Source organism: Zonotrichia albicollis, chromosome Z (genome assembly GCF_047830755.1).
Source record: "Zonotrichia albicollis isolate bZonAlb1 chromosome Z, bZonAlb1.hap1, whole genome shotgun sequence".
NCBI lineage: Eukaryota > Metazoa > Chordata > Aves > Passeriformes > Passerellidae > Zonotrichia > Zonotrichia albicollis.
Window position 1 is genome coordinate 87,154,039 of NC_133860.1, and position 14,863 is coordinate 87,168,901.

Genomic DNA, 14,863 nt, shown 5'->3' on the forward strand with positions numbered 1-14,863 from the left:
TAATTAAAATGTTTGGAAAGTAGTTCTGCTCCCAGAAGAAATAAATAGTTTTGGCTGTTTTGCCCCATTAATCGCACGTTACTCAGATACGTGTATTTTATAACACGCGTACTCGCTCACCTGCTTGCTCTGAAAGTCAAATGCGTGTTTGAATATGCACGATGCCCTTTAATGCACAGCGATTTTTGGGAGCATTGCCACGGGTGGCTCCTGGAGAGCAGGGGGCTCGGGGACTGCTGCAGTGTTGGGGGACACAGCACAGAGCAGGGAACAAGAGATTTGGTGACAGGATGCCTTGGCAAAAGCCACAGAACTTTGAAAATTAGACCTGGATTGCAAGGAGATTCAATCAGGCAGGTTTACTGGAGAAAAGAAAATCCCATCAAACTCTGCAAGGCAGAGATGTTGTTATATGTATAAATTTGTGCATGTGATTTTAACCTAATCATTGTAGTACACATTACTAGTCTCCCTAAAACAGAATTTAAGTGTTTGTACACCATAATAAAATGGGATTCTGATCACCGAGTCACTCTCCCTGTCACCCAGTCTCCATCTCTCTCTTTTTGGGTCTGTCTGGTTTTTATGGGGTGACACTCGGTGCCACCTCTGGGCCATGGGCCCAGCCCTGCCCAGCTCCAGCGCCCAGGCCCAGCTCTGCCCCCTCCACCGGGCTCTGCGTTCTCAGGGACTTTAGGAAACATTCAGGAATAACCATTGTCTCACCTCCAAGGGCCGAAGCCTGCCCTGCTGAGGGGAGCAGGTCACCAGAGTTTGGGGCAGAACCGCGAGGGTTTGGGGCAGGATGGGCCAGGTCATTGCTCTGGTGGCTGTCACCTCCCCGGGTCACCTGGTGCTGCCTTTGGGAGACTCTGAGGGAGCCACAGGAAGAGACAAAACCGACTTTGCCCGGTCTCCTGGTGCCTGAGGGACACCCAGAGTGTCTGAGAGCTCACCAGCCGTGGCCAGCACACCCAGATTCCCTCATCTCCCTCTGCTTTTCCATGTGGAAAACAGCCCACGGCTCCCACCAGCTGAACTGGAGCCGGGTTAGAGATGGAATAACGACCAGGGACAGGGAGCTGCGCCCAGCCTGCTGTCCCTCGGCAGGGGCAGCTGTGCCCTGTCCCCAGAGCCAGAGCTGTGTCCTGTCCCCAGAGCTGTCCCAGAGCTGTGTCCTGTCCCTGAGCTGTGCCCTGTCCTTAGAGCTGTGCCCTGTCCTTAGAGCTGTGCCCTGTCCCCATTCAGTGCCAGGCTGTGCCCTGTCCCCAGAGCTGTCCCAGAGCTGTGCCCTGTCCCCAATAGCCACGGCTGTGCCCTGTCCCCAGAGCTGTGCCCTGTCCCCTGAGCTGTCCCAGAGCTGTGCCCTGTCCTTAGAGCTGTGCCCTGTCCCCATTCAGTGCCAGGCTGTGCCCTGTCCCCTGAGCTGTGTCCTGTCCCCAGAGCTGTGCCCTGTCCCCATTCAGTGCCAGGCTGTGCCCTGTCCCCAGAGCTGTCCCAGAGCTGTGCCCTGTCCCCTGAGCTGTGCCCTGTCCCCAGAGCTGTGCCCTGTCCCCATTCAGTGCCAGGCTGTGCCCTGTCCCCTGAGCTGTCCCAGAGCTGTGCCCTGTCCCCAGGACTGTGCCCTGTCCCCATTCAGTGCCAGGCTGTGCCCTGTCCCCTGAGCTGTCCCAGAGCTGTGCCCTGTCCCCTGAGCTGTCCCAGAGCTGTGCCCTGTCCCTGAGCTGTGCCCTGTCCCCATTCAGTGCCAGGCTGTGCCCTGTCCCCAGAGCTGTGTCCTGTCCCCAGAGCTGTCCCAGAGCTGTGCCCTGTCCCTGAGCTGTCCCAGAGCTGTGCCCTGTCCCCATTCAGTGCCAGGCTGTGCCCTGTCCCCAGAGCTGTGCCCTGTCCCCATTCAGTCCCCATTCAGTGCCCTGTCCCCAGAGCTGTGCCCTGTCCCCAGAGCTGTCCCTGAGCTGTGCCCTGTCCCTGAGCTGTGCCCTGTCCCTGAGCTGTGCCCTGTCCCCAGGTGCCACACCTGGTGGCCGTGCTGCCAGCCACGGGTCCGGCTGAGCTTCTGAGGAACAATGTGCTCCTACTGTATGCCACCAGATTGTACATCAAAACTATTATTTCCAACATCTCTGGCTTAATTGTAAAACTATAATACAAATTGCATTGGGGGTTTGCTGGAGTTAAATTTTAATAGCAAGCCAGCGCCCTTTTAATGACATTTTATACATTTAAATTGGGCATGATCCCTTTGGGAACAGTAATTTTATTCATGGAGATTATGTCTAATTTGAATATAAAAACACCACTAAAAAGATATTGGATTTGCTATTTTTCACTTGCAGCAGCTCCGGAGCCCAACCTTCCCGACTGGCTGGGTGGGAAACTGCAGGAAGGGCAGGACGGGATCCGTGCGAGCCCCGCTGCCCCTGGGCATCATCCGGGGGGCTCCGAGGGCAGCGCCGGCTCCCCGGGCACGGCTGCGGAGCGGCGGGGCCCGGAGCACCGGGGGCTCCTGCGGCTGCAGGGGGATGCCCGGGGGCACCGGGAGGGACTGCGGGGCACCGGGGCCGGGCGGGCTGAGCCCCCGCACACCGGAGCGCCCCCCGGCTGCCCGGGCCGAGCCCCGGAGCCCCGCAGGACTGCAGGGTGCAGCCCGGGCCGAGCCCCCGCACCGGCGGCGATAACGGCGCTGCCGGGCCCCGCACGGAGCCGCAGCCTCGTCTCCGAGCGCGGATAAACTGTTTGGCCTTTGGACAAGATTATTTCTGTTCAGAACACGATTGTTATCACTTAATTGAAAATAATTATCCAATGCAAATTGCGTTCACGTTGGCAGCTGAACTGAGGAGACGGCGCATTTCCAAGCTGTCCTGGGCAGGGCCGGGGGCGGCGGGAGGGCGAGGCTGGGGCTGGAGCGGGGGTCGCTCGGGGCAATGTCCCCTCTGCAACGCCCGCACCCTCCGGTCACCCTCCAGTGACAGCCGGTGCCCGCCGGGTCTGTCTGAGCCCCGGGGGATGCGGAGAGCTGCAGCCCGTCCCACAACGGAGAGAGCAACGGTATTTCTGTGATTTGACCAGACTGGCACAAGGTTAATTAAAAAAAAAAAAAAAAAAAACAACAAAAAACCCCCCCCCCAAAAAACCAATGTTTGAATGCAGTACTGCAAAATGCCTCTGCAAGAATTTCTGCCAGGACTTTTCAAACCTTGCAAAGCACAATTAGACACAGTCAAATATTGCCCTGGTTAAAGACTATTAGTTTTCCTTACATTTGTCATGAATTAATTTTTTCCGGCTGTATCAACAGTGTTTCCTTTATAAATACAACCGGCTCCTTTACATTGAAAAATTAAATTTGCTCTGATAATGAACTGAGGCGCTAATAATCATTTTGCAATGCAAAAAAAGTGCAATTACTGTCGGCTGTGCCCTGCGGTGCCTGGTGGGCCGTCACTGACCCGCTGTGCCCCTGTCACCCCCATGGCACGTGCGAGGAGCAGGATGGCAGTGCCACCCTCGCTGGCACCCCCAGGCTGGGGATGAGCCCAGGTGTGCTCAGTGTCCCCAGGGCGCTGCTCAGAGACACGTGGGGTGCAACAAGGCCTGCAGAGGGACTGAGGCTGCAGGAGAACACAGTGTGGATAAATGAGGGTAATGTAGAGCGTGATCTGATCCCCCCAAGGAGCTGCAGCTGGACCCTATTGCTAAAGATTAGGAGCAGGTAACAGGCAACACCTGTAGCCAATAAGAGCTAGTGGCATAAAAGAGTGGATTGGTGGGGACTGGAGAGGCAGAGGGGAGCTGCAAGGACCAGGAACAGCCAGTGCTCAGAGGAGCTGCCTACAGAACACATCGAGGAGGTACAAAACTCTGGCGACATGGAATCCGTGCAATATAAAGGTAATAGAACTGTTGTAGTATATAAGACAACATCCACGTGCTCTCCACTTCGGTGAGGTTTTGGTCATGTGCTGTGTCCGGCAGGGATACAGTTAATTTTTTTTCCATTGGCTGGTAAGGCAACAAATGAACCGCTGTAATATCTAAGGCAGCATGGGGCCAGCCTGGCACTGTGGGCTGCTGGTGCTGGCTGCAGCCTGGCCCTGGACGTGTGTGGGTGGTTCATGATGGTCCCCGCAGGCTGAACAGCAGCTGGACAGACAGACAGACTGATGTTTTGAGATGGGCTTTGGGGAAAGGAGCACTTCAAGGAAGAGCCAGGCCTGTGCTGTGTCACAAAGACATGTCCAGCTCCCCCCCACAGGTGTGCCATGGACACAGACACCTCGAATCACAGCTCTCCTCCTCTCCTCAACCTCTCTGTGCAACAAATGACGGACCCAACACTCCCTTTCCCCTCTTCACTCCTGGGACAGCTGCCCCCATTACCCAGCAAGGCTCTGACCTCCTGGTCCCCCCATCGTGTCTGCTCTGCAGCGCTGGCTCTGAGCTGCAGCCTTCATTTATTCACGCCGTGTAGGTTTCCTCAGGCTGCCTCACCAGTGCACATCAGCTGTGACCTCCAGACACCGTCCTCTCCTGGGATGAGCATGTTTTCCTGCCCCAGGCATCTCTGGAGTAAGGAGTGACACTTCTCTGAAGGAGGGGGGAGCAGTGACAGGCTGAGGAGCTCTCTGGTTTAATGGGATGGAGCAGAGCTCTGTGGAAGCAGCTCAGGCTGCCAGGCCTGGCGTGGGATTCCAGCACAGCGCTGCCCTCTCACAGCTCCTGATGTGCTGGGAAATCCAGCCCTTTGTGCCATTTCCCTTGTCCTCTCCTCCTCACTGAACGTAAACCATCTCCTGCTGCTTTGTTCTGGTGCTGAACTCCCCGAGCTCCATCAGCTGCCCACAGGAGCCTTGAGGGCGTGCTGGTGGCCCTGGTGAAGCTGGAGCTGGGCACAGCCTGCTTGGCTCCAAGTGGTGCCAGCCAGAGCTGCAGGCACCGGTTTATGTCACTCCTGATGCACCCAGGTGCTTTCCAGCACCAAGCCAGCCCTGTCCCTGTCTCCTCTCTGGTGGCACTGTCCTGACCTGCCAGTTGTGCCCCGAGTGCCCTCTGGGTGCAGATTTCCGCACAGCCTGGCACTGGTCAGTCCTGGAGCTGACGTTGCTCCCTGCCAGGACCCAAGCTCACCCCAGGCTGGATGTGCCCCTGCAGGGCCTTGTTGCTTTTCCCACAGTGCTGCTCCCTGCCAGCTGGGCCCTGGAGGATGCTCCCTCACCCAGATCCCATCTGCTTCCAGGGTGCTGCTTCCCTTTTTTCCCTTCCCATGCCCTGAAAATCATGCTTCCCCCATCTTTTACTCCCTGTCCTGTAATCAGAAGCAGCAGGAATCTCCCAGAGCAAAGCTCTGTAGGGCTGGCTGCCTGCAGGACACCCAGAGTGAGACAGAGCACAAACTCTCCAGAGTAGAAATCCATTCTGATTTAGGTGAAATGGACATCTTTGGGTCTGTGGCTGGAAAACACAGCTATGTAGCCTGACTGCAAAAGCCTGGGCTCAGGGAAACTGCTTCAGTGAAGGACAGAGAGAAGGGGGGAGACAGAGGGTGATAGAGAGACAGAGACTGCTGTGAGAGCAGGCCAGCCTGACCTAGCAACTCTTTCTGATATAGAAGAACCAGCAGCAAATGTCACTGAAATTCGTAAAAATGAATATGTATGTATGAACCTATTGTGAAATTGTTTGCAGATGTATTTGAGAGGGGGATAAAAAGGGACCTGAAGTTCCCAGAGGTACCCGTGTCTTTTCAGGAGAGCAATCCCCACGTGTCCAGCGCTGCACTAATAAGCACACCAGCTTTACAGCTTTCACAAAGTTGTGGAGTTTTTGGCTCTCTCCGCAGAACAGGAGGCAGCTCCCCACAGGTGTGCTGACAGGCAGGTACCACAGGAGCTGCAGCCAGGCTGGGTCTCTCTGAGCTCTGTGTGAGCCTCTGTGCCTCAGCTGCTGCCACCCCCTTGCCAAGGCAGGCAGGCTCTGCCCAGCAGCCTTTGAACAGCCCACAGCAGTGCCCAAGGGTCCATGCTCCTGCCCGAGCCCCCCGGGCAGCAGAGAAAGGCCAGGGCTCCCCTGGGCTGGCACCACCCCGCTGGCAGGGACCTGGGGCTCGGGGGAGTCAGGATGAACTCCCACCTGAGCTCTGCTGCACCTCTGCACTGCACCGGGACTGGAAAAATACCAACATAGCTGGGTGCGACGTTCCTTGGCTTGTCTGGCCCTTGCTGCTTGACCAAACACGGCAGCTGTGGTGTTTCACCCACAGACACCTTTGGCTGTGCAATGTGTGGTGTTTCACCCCACAGACACCTTTGGCTGGTGGGTGTGTGGTGTTTCACCCCACAGACACCTTTGGCTGTGGGTGTGTGGTGTTTCACCCACAGACACCTTTGGCTGTGGGTGTGTGGTGTTTCACCCACAGACACCTTTGGCTGGTGGGTGTGTGGTGTTTCACCCCACAGACACCTTTGGCTGTGCAATGTGTGGTGTTTCACCCCACAGACACCTTTGGCTGTGCAATGTGTATTTTTCCATAAGGCTAAAACTGATTTTCTTCTCAGTATCATCAGGAATTTTTCAATCAAGTAATAAATGAAGGTAAGCATAACTTATTTTTTGTTGCCAAGGACATGCTGAAGCAAAGCTAGACATCAGGTTTACAAATACTAGGTATGTATAGATCACAAATACCTCTGAAACAGGCTGACATGGTCACCAGAACACCTGTGGCCCCACTGCTGAGTTTGCTAAACACAAACCTGACGAATTTAGGGAGCTCTGTGATGGGATAACAGTGCCACAATGAGAGTCCTCACATTTTTCTTGGGTGCCTTTCCAGACGCCCTTTCAGGGTATCAAGAGCCTCTAATTTAACTCAGGAGGGGAGGAGCTGCACCTCAGTGACACTGTGCTGTCCCCCTCAGCTGCTCACTGGGGACAGGTACAGCACAGAGCACCTCACACAGCAGCAGGGTACAGATCATTCCCTTTTCACAACACTAGAGTACAAATGCTTCACTTTTTCCTTTACTCTTGGCAGTGGTGATGCAGGAAAGAGAACATGATGCTGTTTTCAATTATGTTTGGAATGCAAGGAAATGAGGAACAAACCCATTCTCTTCATATTTCTCATGTAAAGTTTTATTTGTGTTAGTCCTTTGATAAAGCATTTTACTCTTACAAACCTTAAAACAACATGCTGAATTCCAGTGTACAAAAATAACTGTCTTTAAAAAAAAATTTAATTTTAGCACAGTGTGACTGGAACCAAGTATGCTCTTCATACTCCACTCCTTTTTCCTCCAGCACATGACAAGGAACAAGGACAGCCTGAGTGGGAGAAGTAAACTGTGCTCCAGGCCCAGCTGCTCACTCCTGCTCTGCTGGCCAGCTGGCCAGCACAGGGTGGATCCCCAAAGCTGAGCCCGGAGGGTGCGGGCTGGATGGGGGGCACTGCTGCCCCCCGGGGCACAGGGGGAGCCCTGGCTGTCCCTGCCCGGGGAGGGAACTGCTCTGTGCCCACCCTGGTGCCCAGGGATGTGCTCTGTGCCCACCCTGCTGCTGGCAGGGATGTGCTCTGTGCCCACCCCGCTGCCCGAGGGGATGTGCTCTGTGCCCACCCTGCTGCTGGCAGGGATGTGCTCTGTGCCCACCCCGCTGCCCGAGGGGATGTGCTCTGTGCCCACCCCGCTGCCCAGGGGATGTGCTCTGTGCCCACCCTGCTGCCCAGGGATGTGCTCTGTGCCCACCCCGCTGCCCAGGGGATGTGCTCTGTGCCCACCCTGCTGCCCAGGGATGTGCTCTGTGCCCACCCTGCTGCCCAGGGATGTGCTCTGTGCCCACCGCGCTGCCCAGGGGATGTGCTCTGTGCCCACCGCGCTGCTGGCAGGGATGTGCTCTGTGCCCACCCTGCTGCTGGCAGGGATGTGCTCTGTGCCCACCCCGCTGCCCGAGGGGATGTGCTCTGTGCCCACCCCGCTGCCCAGGGATGTGCTCTGTGCCCACCCTGCTGCCCAGGGGATGTGCTCTGCTCTGTGCCCACCCTGCTGCCTGCGTGCCCAGAGGCGCTGTGCTCCAACAGCACAGCCACAGCTGACTGCTGAGCAAACCGACCCTGCCAGGGCCAGGTGCCCCCACAGCCCCAAGCAAGGAAAATGAATGTACAGCACATTGGTGAGGCCCTGGCAGGAGCTGTGGGTGCTGCTGGCACGGGGGGCTCACAGAGATGGAGGGGTCCCCATGGCTGTGGAGATGGACAGGGAGGGTGGTGGCGCCCAGCAGGCCGGGACAGGGACAGACCCCAGTTCATGTGCTAGGAGAGGGACAGGAGTAAAGAGAAGGCAGAGCCAGAGCAGGGAATGCCAGCGCTACCCGCCATCACCAGGATTTCTGCTTGGACTTCTTCTTCCTCTGTTTTATAAGGAACAGATTGTCCCTGCTGTCAGGACTGGCAATTTTCTGCTTTTTCCATTTCCTCTTCCTTTTGGCACCTTCTGGGGGCTGGTGCACGCTGAGGGCCTTGCAGCCTGGGGGTGCGTGGGGCAGGGCCCTGCGCTGGGCCCTGCTGCCCTTGCAGCCCTGCAGCTTGTGCCCCCGAGGGAAATCCTCCGGGTCCCCGTGGATCCCAGCAGCCCTCCTCTGCCTCTCCTCCGGGGCCTTCTTCACCCGCTTCACCTTCATCTTCTTGTGCTGCTCGCTGCTCCTGCAGGGCTTGCCCTGCTGCTCTTTCCAGAGTTTGCTCTTTTTCTTGTGGCTGGGCACCTCGAGCGGCTCCTCCTGCAGGGGTGTTTCGGGCTGCTCCGGCAGGAGGCCGGCTTCCTGCAGGTCTGCAAAGCACAGGGGATTATTTCAACCTAACAACCCTACAGCCGGGCACCTGAGCCGTCACACCTCTCCTCTGTATGAAGTTAAACAACAATTTATCTCTGGCAGATTTCTTCACCGTGGGTTTTTTCTGTCATCAGGCTAGAATCTTAGCAAATCGTGATTTAATCCCCTTCCTCCTATTTCATGGCACTTTCAATGTCAGCAGATTTTTCAGAATTAAAACATCCGACAATGCTCCCTGACTGACTTTGACACAGTCAATTTCCATGACAGACATAGATGAATAAAGTCACAAATCTTTTACTACCAACAGGCTACCTGTTCAAATCCACCCAGCTTTTCCCAACACATGGAAGTAATCCCACAATGCTTCCAAAAAGGCTGGAAGGTGGGAGGGATGTCCCAAACCACACTGTACCTGCCACCTTTCTTTTCAACCTGTTGGCTCTCCTCCTGATGTCGCACTCATCATCGTAGTAGTAGACGAAGGGAGAAGTGGGGAACATGTTCCCCTGCATCCTCTTCTCTGAGCACTCCTGCAAAACACATTCAGGTCACTGGAGCTGCCTGAGGTGGGATTTCCTGGAGTGAATGGGCCAGGCCTGCAGGTTCTGCTCTGTCCTTGTGACATTCTCATGACCAGCTCGTGATTCTCCGGCACACACTGGTGCTGTCTGAGCACACAGAAGGGATTTCCTGCCGTTCCCTCACATCTGTGATACCCACACAACAGGCCGTGATGGCCAGGTGCAGACAGGCACACACCAGGTGAGCTGTTGGCACAGCTATTGGGCACAGGGACAGGGCAGTCCTGTGCCAGGCAGGAGCCAGCACTGCTGTGTGCACACAGCTGGCCCCTCAGAGGCACACAGGGCCCTGGCAGGGCAGCCTGGCACCTGGGACCCTTGGCACGACGCTGCTGCAGCCCAGAGGGGACAGGGGAGCAGCCACAGGTGTCACTGTGTCACGGTGTGCCACCCCCTCACAGGGACAAACCACAGGCCAAGCCTGCTGCAGGCTGCTGTCAACATGTCACACTGCAGGGGTAGGGTTAGGGTTTTCTGTTTCTAACGAAAGGGGAAAAGAAGAGCAGGATGTCAGAACTCAGTACATCCCTCAGGGTGTCCGGAGGTGCCAGAACCCTGCCAGGGGGCTCAGAGACCCTGGCACACAGCCCAGAGCACCTGTGGGGTTTGACTACAGCCCATGGAGCAAATTACCAGCTTTGTGTGAAGACCTGAAAGCCACAGAAGTTTAAGTAGTGTAGTAATAAAATTAGTTTAAGTAGTGTAATAATAAAATTATCACAAGGTGAAAAAGTAGATTTCAAGGTTTTTAGAACAGAGGTTTTGGGGACAAGACGGAGGGACTTGGGCATGTCCAGCCTTTCTTCTTCTTCTTCTCTACCTCCATCTTCTGCTGTGATGTTGGCACCTTTGGATTGGTTTAGAGTAGCAGCTCAGTGTCTAACACAGGTGATGGGTATTGGAAAGTAATTGTAAACATGTTATGCGTAGTTTGTGGTATAAAGAGATAACACCACCTCAGGGGCAGGCAGAGTGCCTGGAATTGTCCTGCTGGATGGACCTGGGCAGGGCAGGAGAAAAACTTTTATAGATAAGAAACAATAAACAACTCTGAGACTGAGAACTGAAGAGCTCTGACTCCTTCTTCAAACGTGGGGCCCGAAACAGGGACTGTTGACACGTGTCAGGGCTGCAATAACCTGCAACCTCCCGAGAGCAGGAGAGCCCTGGGGCCAGGATGGTGCTGACCCTGGCACCATGTGCATGCCAGCCTATTCCCCAACACCTGCAACAGGAATGTAAGTTTTTCACTGCTGTGCACGCAGTTTGATCCACGTCTTGAGAGCCAGGCTAACAGGAACATTTCCTATGATTCTGCCTTTTATCTGGGTACCATGATATTGACAGGTGCTTTATTCTCCTTTATCCTCCTTGTAAATTGTCTGTTACCTGCTGTGCTTTGCTTCACCATTTTTCTTTCTTAAGATACTGCCGAGATCATAGAAACACAGAATCGCACAACGGCTTGGCTTGGTAGGGACCTTAAAGATCATCCCATCCCATGCCATCCCATGCCATCCCATGCCATCCCATGCCATCCCATGCCATCCCATGCCATGCCATGCCATCCCATGCCATGCCATCCCATGCCATGCCATCCCATGCCATCCCATGCCATCCCATGCCATCCCATCCCATCCCATCCCATCCCATCCCATCCCATCCCATCCCATCCCATCCCATCCCATCCCATCCCATCCCATCCCATCCCATCCCAGCCCATCCCATCCATCTGTGGGCAAGAACACCTTCGTGCCAGTGTCCCAGGTGCTCCGAGCCCTGTCCAGCCTGGCCTTGGGCACTGCTACACCCTGCCAGGGAACCATTCCTTCCTGACAGCGGATCCAACTCCCCTGTCTGTCCCTGTGAAACCATTCTGGCAGCACCTGGGCCTCTCCAATCCGCAGGAGCTGTCAGGAGCTCTCACTCACCTGCTGCCTGCACCACGGCACCAGCAGCTTTCCTGCGTGTGCTGCTGCTGCTGCCACTCAGTGCCACCCCTAAGCCCCTGGCCCTGCCTGCTCCTCTGTCCCTTCCAGAGGCACAGCACAATACAGATGCAGTTTGGATGTGTTTTGCATTTCTCAGCTTCTTTTTGGTATTTGCTTGCCTGAAATTAAGTGAAGAACCAGTTTTCCTGCATGTGTTTTGCCTGTTTTTGGGAATGGTGTGCACATGGGAAGATGTGGTTTCTCTGCCCCCTTGTGTAGCTATTGGCCTATCCCCTTTCACTCAGCCCTTGCTCAAGCTGTTTCTGCTCCTTATACACTGCTACAAATACTTTATTATCTTCCTGAACTTTGAGAGACATAAAATGTCCACAAGTTGCTTTCCTCCCTTTCTGATTTTGTACAGTTCCTACCAGTTCCAATCTAAGTATTTACTATCAGCTCCTCATACATAATTTCTAGTTATTTTTACATCAGCCTTAATAATGACTTAAATAATCGATTTACAGCAACCCTAACAATTACTCATTACTCTTACAACAGCCTTGTATCTATGTGTGTCTGTCTTCCTCCAGCGCCATTTTTGGGACAGTTTAATAAAAGTGAACTAAACTAAAGGCCCAAACTTTTAACAAAATGCACTGGATAGTTGAATGGGCTGACACACAAGAGCAGGCAGAAGGGCAGAGAGGAATTTGCTGGCAATTTGCGGTTTCTAAGCCACAGGAAAAAATAAGCTTAACCCATCCAATGCATGATTAACATTCCTTTTCTAGAATATTTGTGGCTTGGCTCCTGCACTTATTCCATAAAAGAACAAACCCTATTATTCGCTCTGTATTGGTAAGTGCAGGTACTGAAGCCACTTAAGGCTCATGATGTCTCCTTTACCAGGCTGCACCTTCCAGAAGGACAATGCTAAACTTAGGTCAGATGTTGACCTAAACCAGGAAACTACAAGTAAGGATCAGCACAAGGCAGGCAGAAATTGAAGATTCCCAAAGCAGCACTCAAATAGTTGGGCTGAGTGTGGTGAAAAACCTGACATGATGTTGAATGTGGGGAAGAAAAGCTGTATCCAGCAACTGTTTTCAATGAATATTCTCTCTCCCAGGCAGTCTCAAATCAATGAACCTCCCTAGGAGAGACAGCAGCTGTTACCTGCCTCCCTTTCTCTAAATTAGGTGGGTGGGATCCCTTCACACACCAGTGTGGCTTTTGCAGCTCTTCCCTCCAGCCCCACACAGACAGCGTGTGTTACAGATGCATAATGAGATGATTGACTCTCACGATTAAAAGATAACCATCGTGTGAATATTAAGAGAAGCTTCAGTGATGTATAGTTATGTATAGTTACGTTATTGCAATTTAGATGTCCTCTGTTCTCCCCATAGTCCCCTTTCCCCCCTGTACTGTTGCCATCACACAGCCAGGGCTGCCTAGGACAGGTAAAAGAAGGCTGCACAGGTGTCCCTTGCATGGGGCAGTGGGAATGGCAAAGCTTGGGGGTGCAGATGGCAACACCTGACCTGCAATCCAGTGACAAGAAAGCAGTTTCCACTGATAAATGGCAAAGAAGAGTGAACTGACAGAATTTGGGAGGGGCCAGGGCTGGCTGATGGAACCCCAGGGGTACAACAGACTGAGCACCCATCTTGCAGATGAACCCGGAGCGCACGAGGGGCAGTTCCCAGCACTGCAGCTTTTCCCTGATGCAGCCCTTTGCTGCGTTTTGGTCCAGGTTTGATAAGCCTGCGCCAGTTTCCGCCGTGAGCAGCTGTCTGCCCCGCTCAGGGCTGGTTTGCCCCCGGGTGCCCCCAGACTCACGTAGCCCAGGTGTCCCTGGCGGGAGCAGTTGTAGCAGTAGACGGAGGGCGAGGGCGAGGGCGAGCCGGCTGCCTGGATGGGTCCTGGCTTGGTCTGCAGGGGGAAACGGGCAACAGTTAGCTCTGGCAGTACTCTGAGCGCTGAATTAAAAATACATTACAATTACATAAACACTATTTTATTGAGCCGAGATCAATACATTCCTGCTTGCCGTTGAAAAAGCAGCAGCAGCTTGGCGCTACTGTAATTCTGTAGAGCGAGGTTCAGGCTGAGCATCACAAATGAGTTGGGAAGGGGCATCACTGGCATCTTGTCCACCAGGCCATGTTATTTCAGCTCTGAATGCAAACTGCTCATTTATCTGTCCCCTCCTCCTTGTGTGCCAGCCCCTCTCCTCTCACAGGGGCTGTCAGACACGCCTGGGGAGGCACAATGCCATGGCCACAGAGGGAATGGGACACCAGTCCCATATTCCACAGCACAGACATGTAGAGTCAGGCATTCCTGGAGTTAAATTTTGTAACAATGGTTTTTCAGGCCGCAGATCTCAGAGAAAGGCCGAGTAGGAATCTATGATAGAATTTGTTTTATTTTTAGGGTTGTGTTTTGTTTTAGGGGGAGGCACCAGGACTGGCAAGGGATGCAGGAATCCTGCCCAAAAGCTGTGGGGCTTAGGAGCCACCTTACTGAACTCTGTGTGTTTCCTTCTCTCTGGGGCTAAAGAGGCATGGAAAAGTGGCCCTGATTTCACAGAAAATCGTAGCATTTGGCAAAGCTCGTTGCAGGAATGGCTTTTTTCTTTAAACGTGTGTTGCCATGCTCTTCTGCTGTGGGAGCCACGGCGCTCTCAGTTGGAGCCTCCAAAAGAATGACAGCAATGTTTGTAAAATAGGCAGGAACAAGAGGAACCTTCCAGTGCTGCTCTTTGTGAATCTGATCACACTTGCAGCGTCACCTTGCTGTGAACTCCCCAGCCCTGGGTTTAAATGTGTGTTTCAGAGTCATGTTCCTTAGCTCACACCCACGCACCAGGAGGGGCCTGAGGGCAGACTAAGAAGACTGACACATCCAACAGTGATTTGTGACAAAAGGTGGGGAAACAAGGAAAGGGAAAAAGGACCACCTATAAAACAATCCGTGTATTTCCCATCCATGTCTCACAGCAAGAGGTCTCCAGCTAACAGCACTGTGTAAGTGACACACTAAGCTGGCTCAGTTTTTCAGGTATTCCTTTATCATAAGTATGTAGAAGAGACAAGGAAATAAAACCCAACAAACTGAAATGCAAGCCCTTGCGTAGTCCCTCTGGGGAAAAATCTGTCTGGTTTGTTTAGTGGATCAGTCACCATTATTGTGGGTAGATTTCAGCATGAGGAGTGTCCCCAGAAATCGCCTCTGCCTTGCACAGATCTCCTGAAGAGCAGCAATGACCCTGTGAACTACACCTTCCTTTGCCCTCCCGGTGTGCAGAGCCTTGCCTGCATTGCATTTGTTTTCAAGGGTGATGTCCCTGGAGAGCACAGCATGGGGACCCTGCTGGAGAGCTCTGCATGGAACCTGCTGAGAATGAGCCATTGCACTGCTCAGGCTTTGCCAGGTGCAGCGTGGCAGCAGCAAACCCCAGCAATTATTTCAAACACACCATCCTTCACCTACAGAATGACATCCTCCAATGAA

The 14,863-nt window shown here is 53.8% G+C and overlaps 1 protein-coding gene across 2 annotated transcripts in view; it reads right to left on the reverse strand.

The window, feature by feature from the left end:
• Nucleotides 1–8,011: 8,011 nt before the first annotated feature.
• Nucleotides 8,012–14,863, reverse strand: part of ZCCHC7 (zinc finger CCHC-type containing 7) — an 89,372-nt gene continuing 82,520 nt past the window's right edge. For both annotated transcript variants that reach the window (XM_074532669.1, XM_074532670.1), the window contains exons 9-11: nt 13,187–13,279; nt 9,242–9,359; nt 8,012–8,822 (exon numbers count right to left, since the gene is read on the reverse strand). In XM_074532669.1, coding sequence (XP_074388770.1) covers nt 8,374–8,822; nt 9,242–9,359; nt 13,187–13,279 — 660 coding nt within the window. In that variant the 3' untranslated portion in view covers nt 8,012–8,373. The remainder of the gene's footprint in view (nt 8,823–9,241; nt 9,360–13,186; nt 13,280–14,863) is intronic.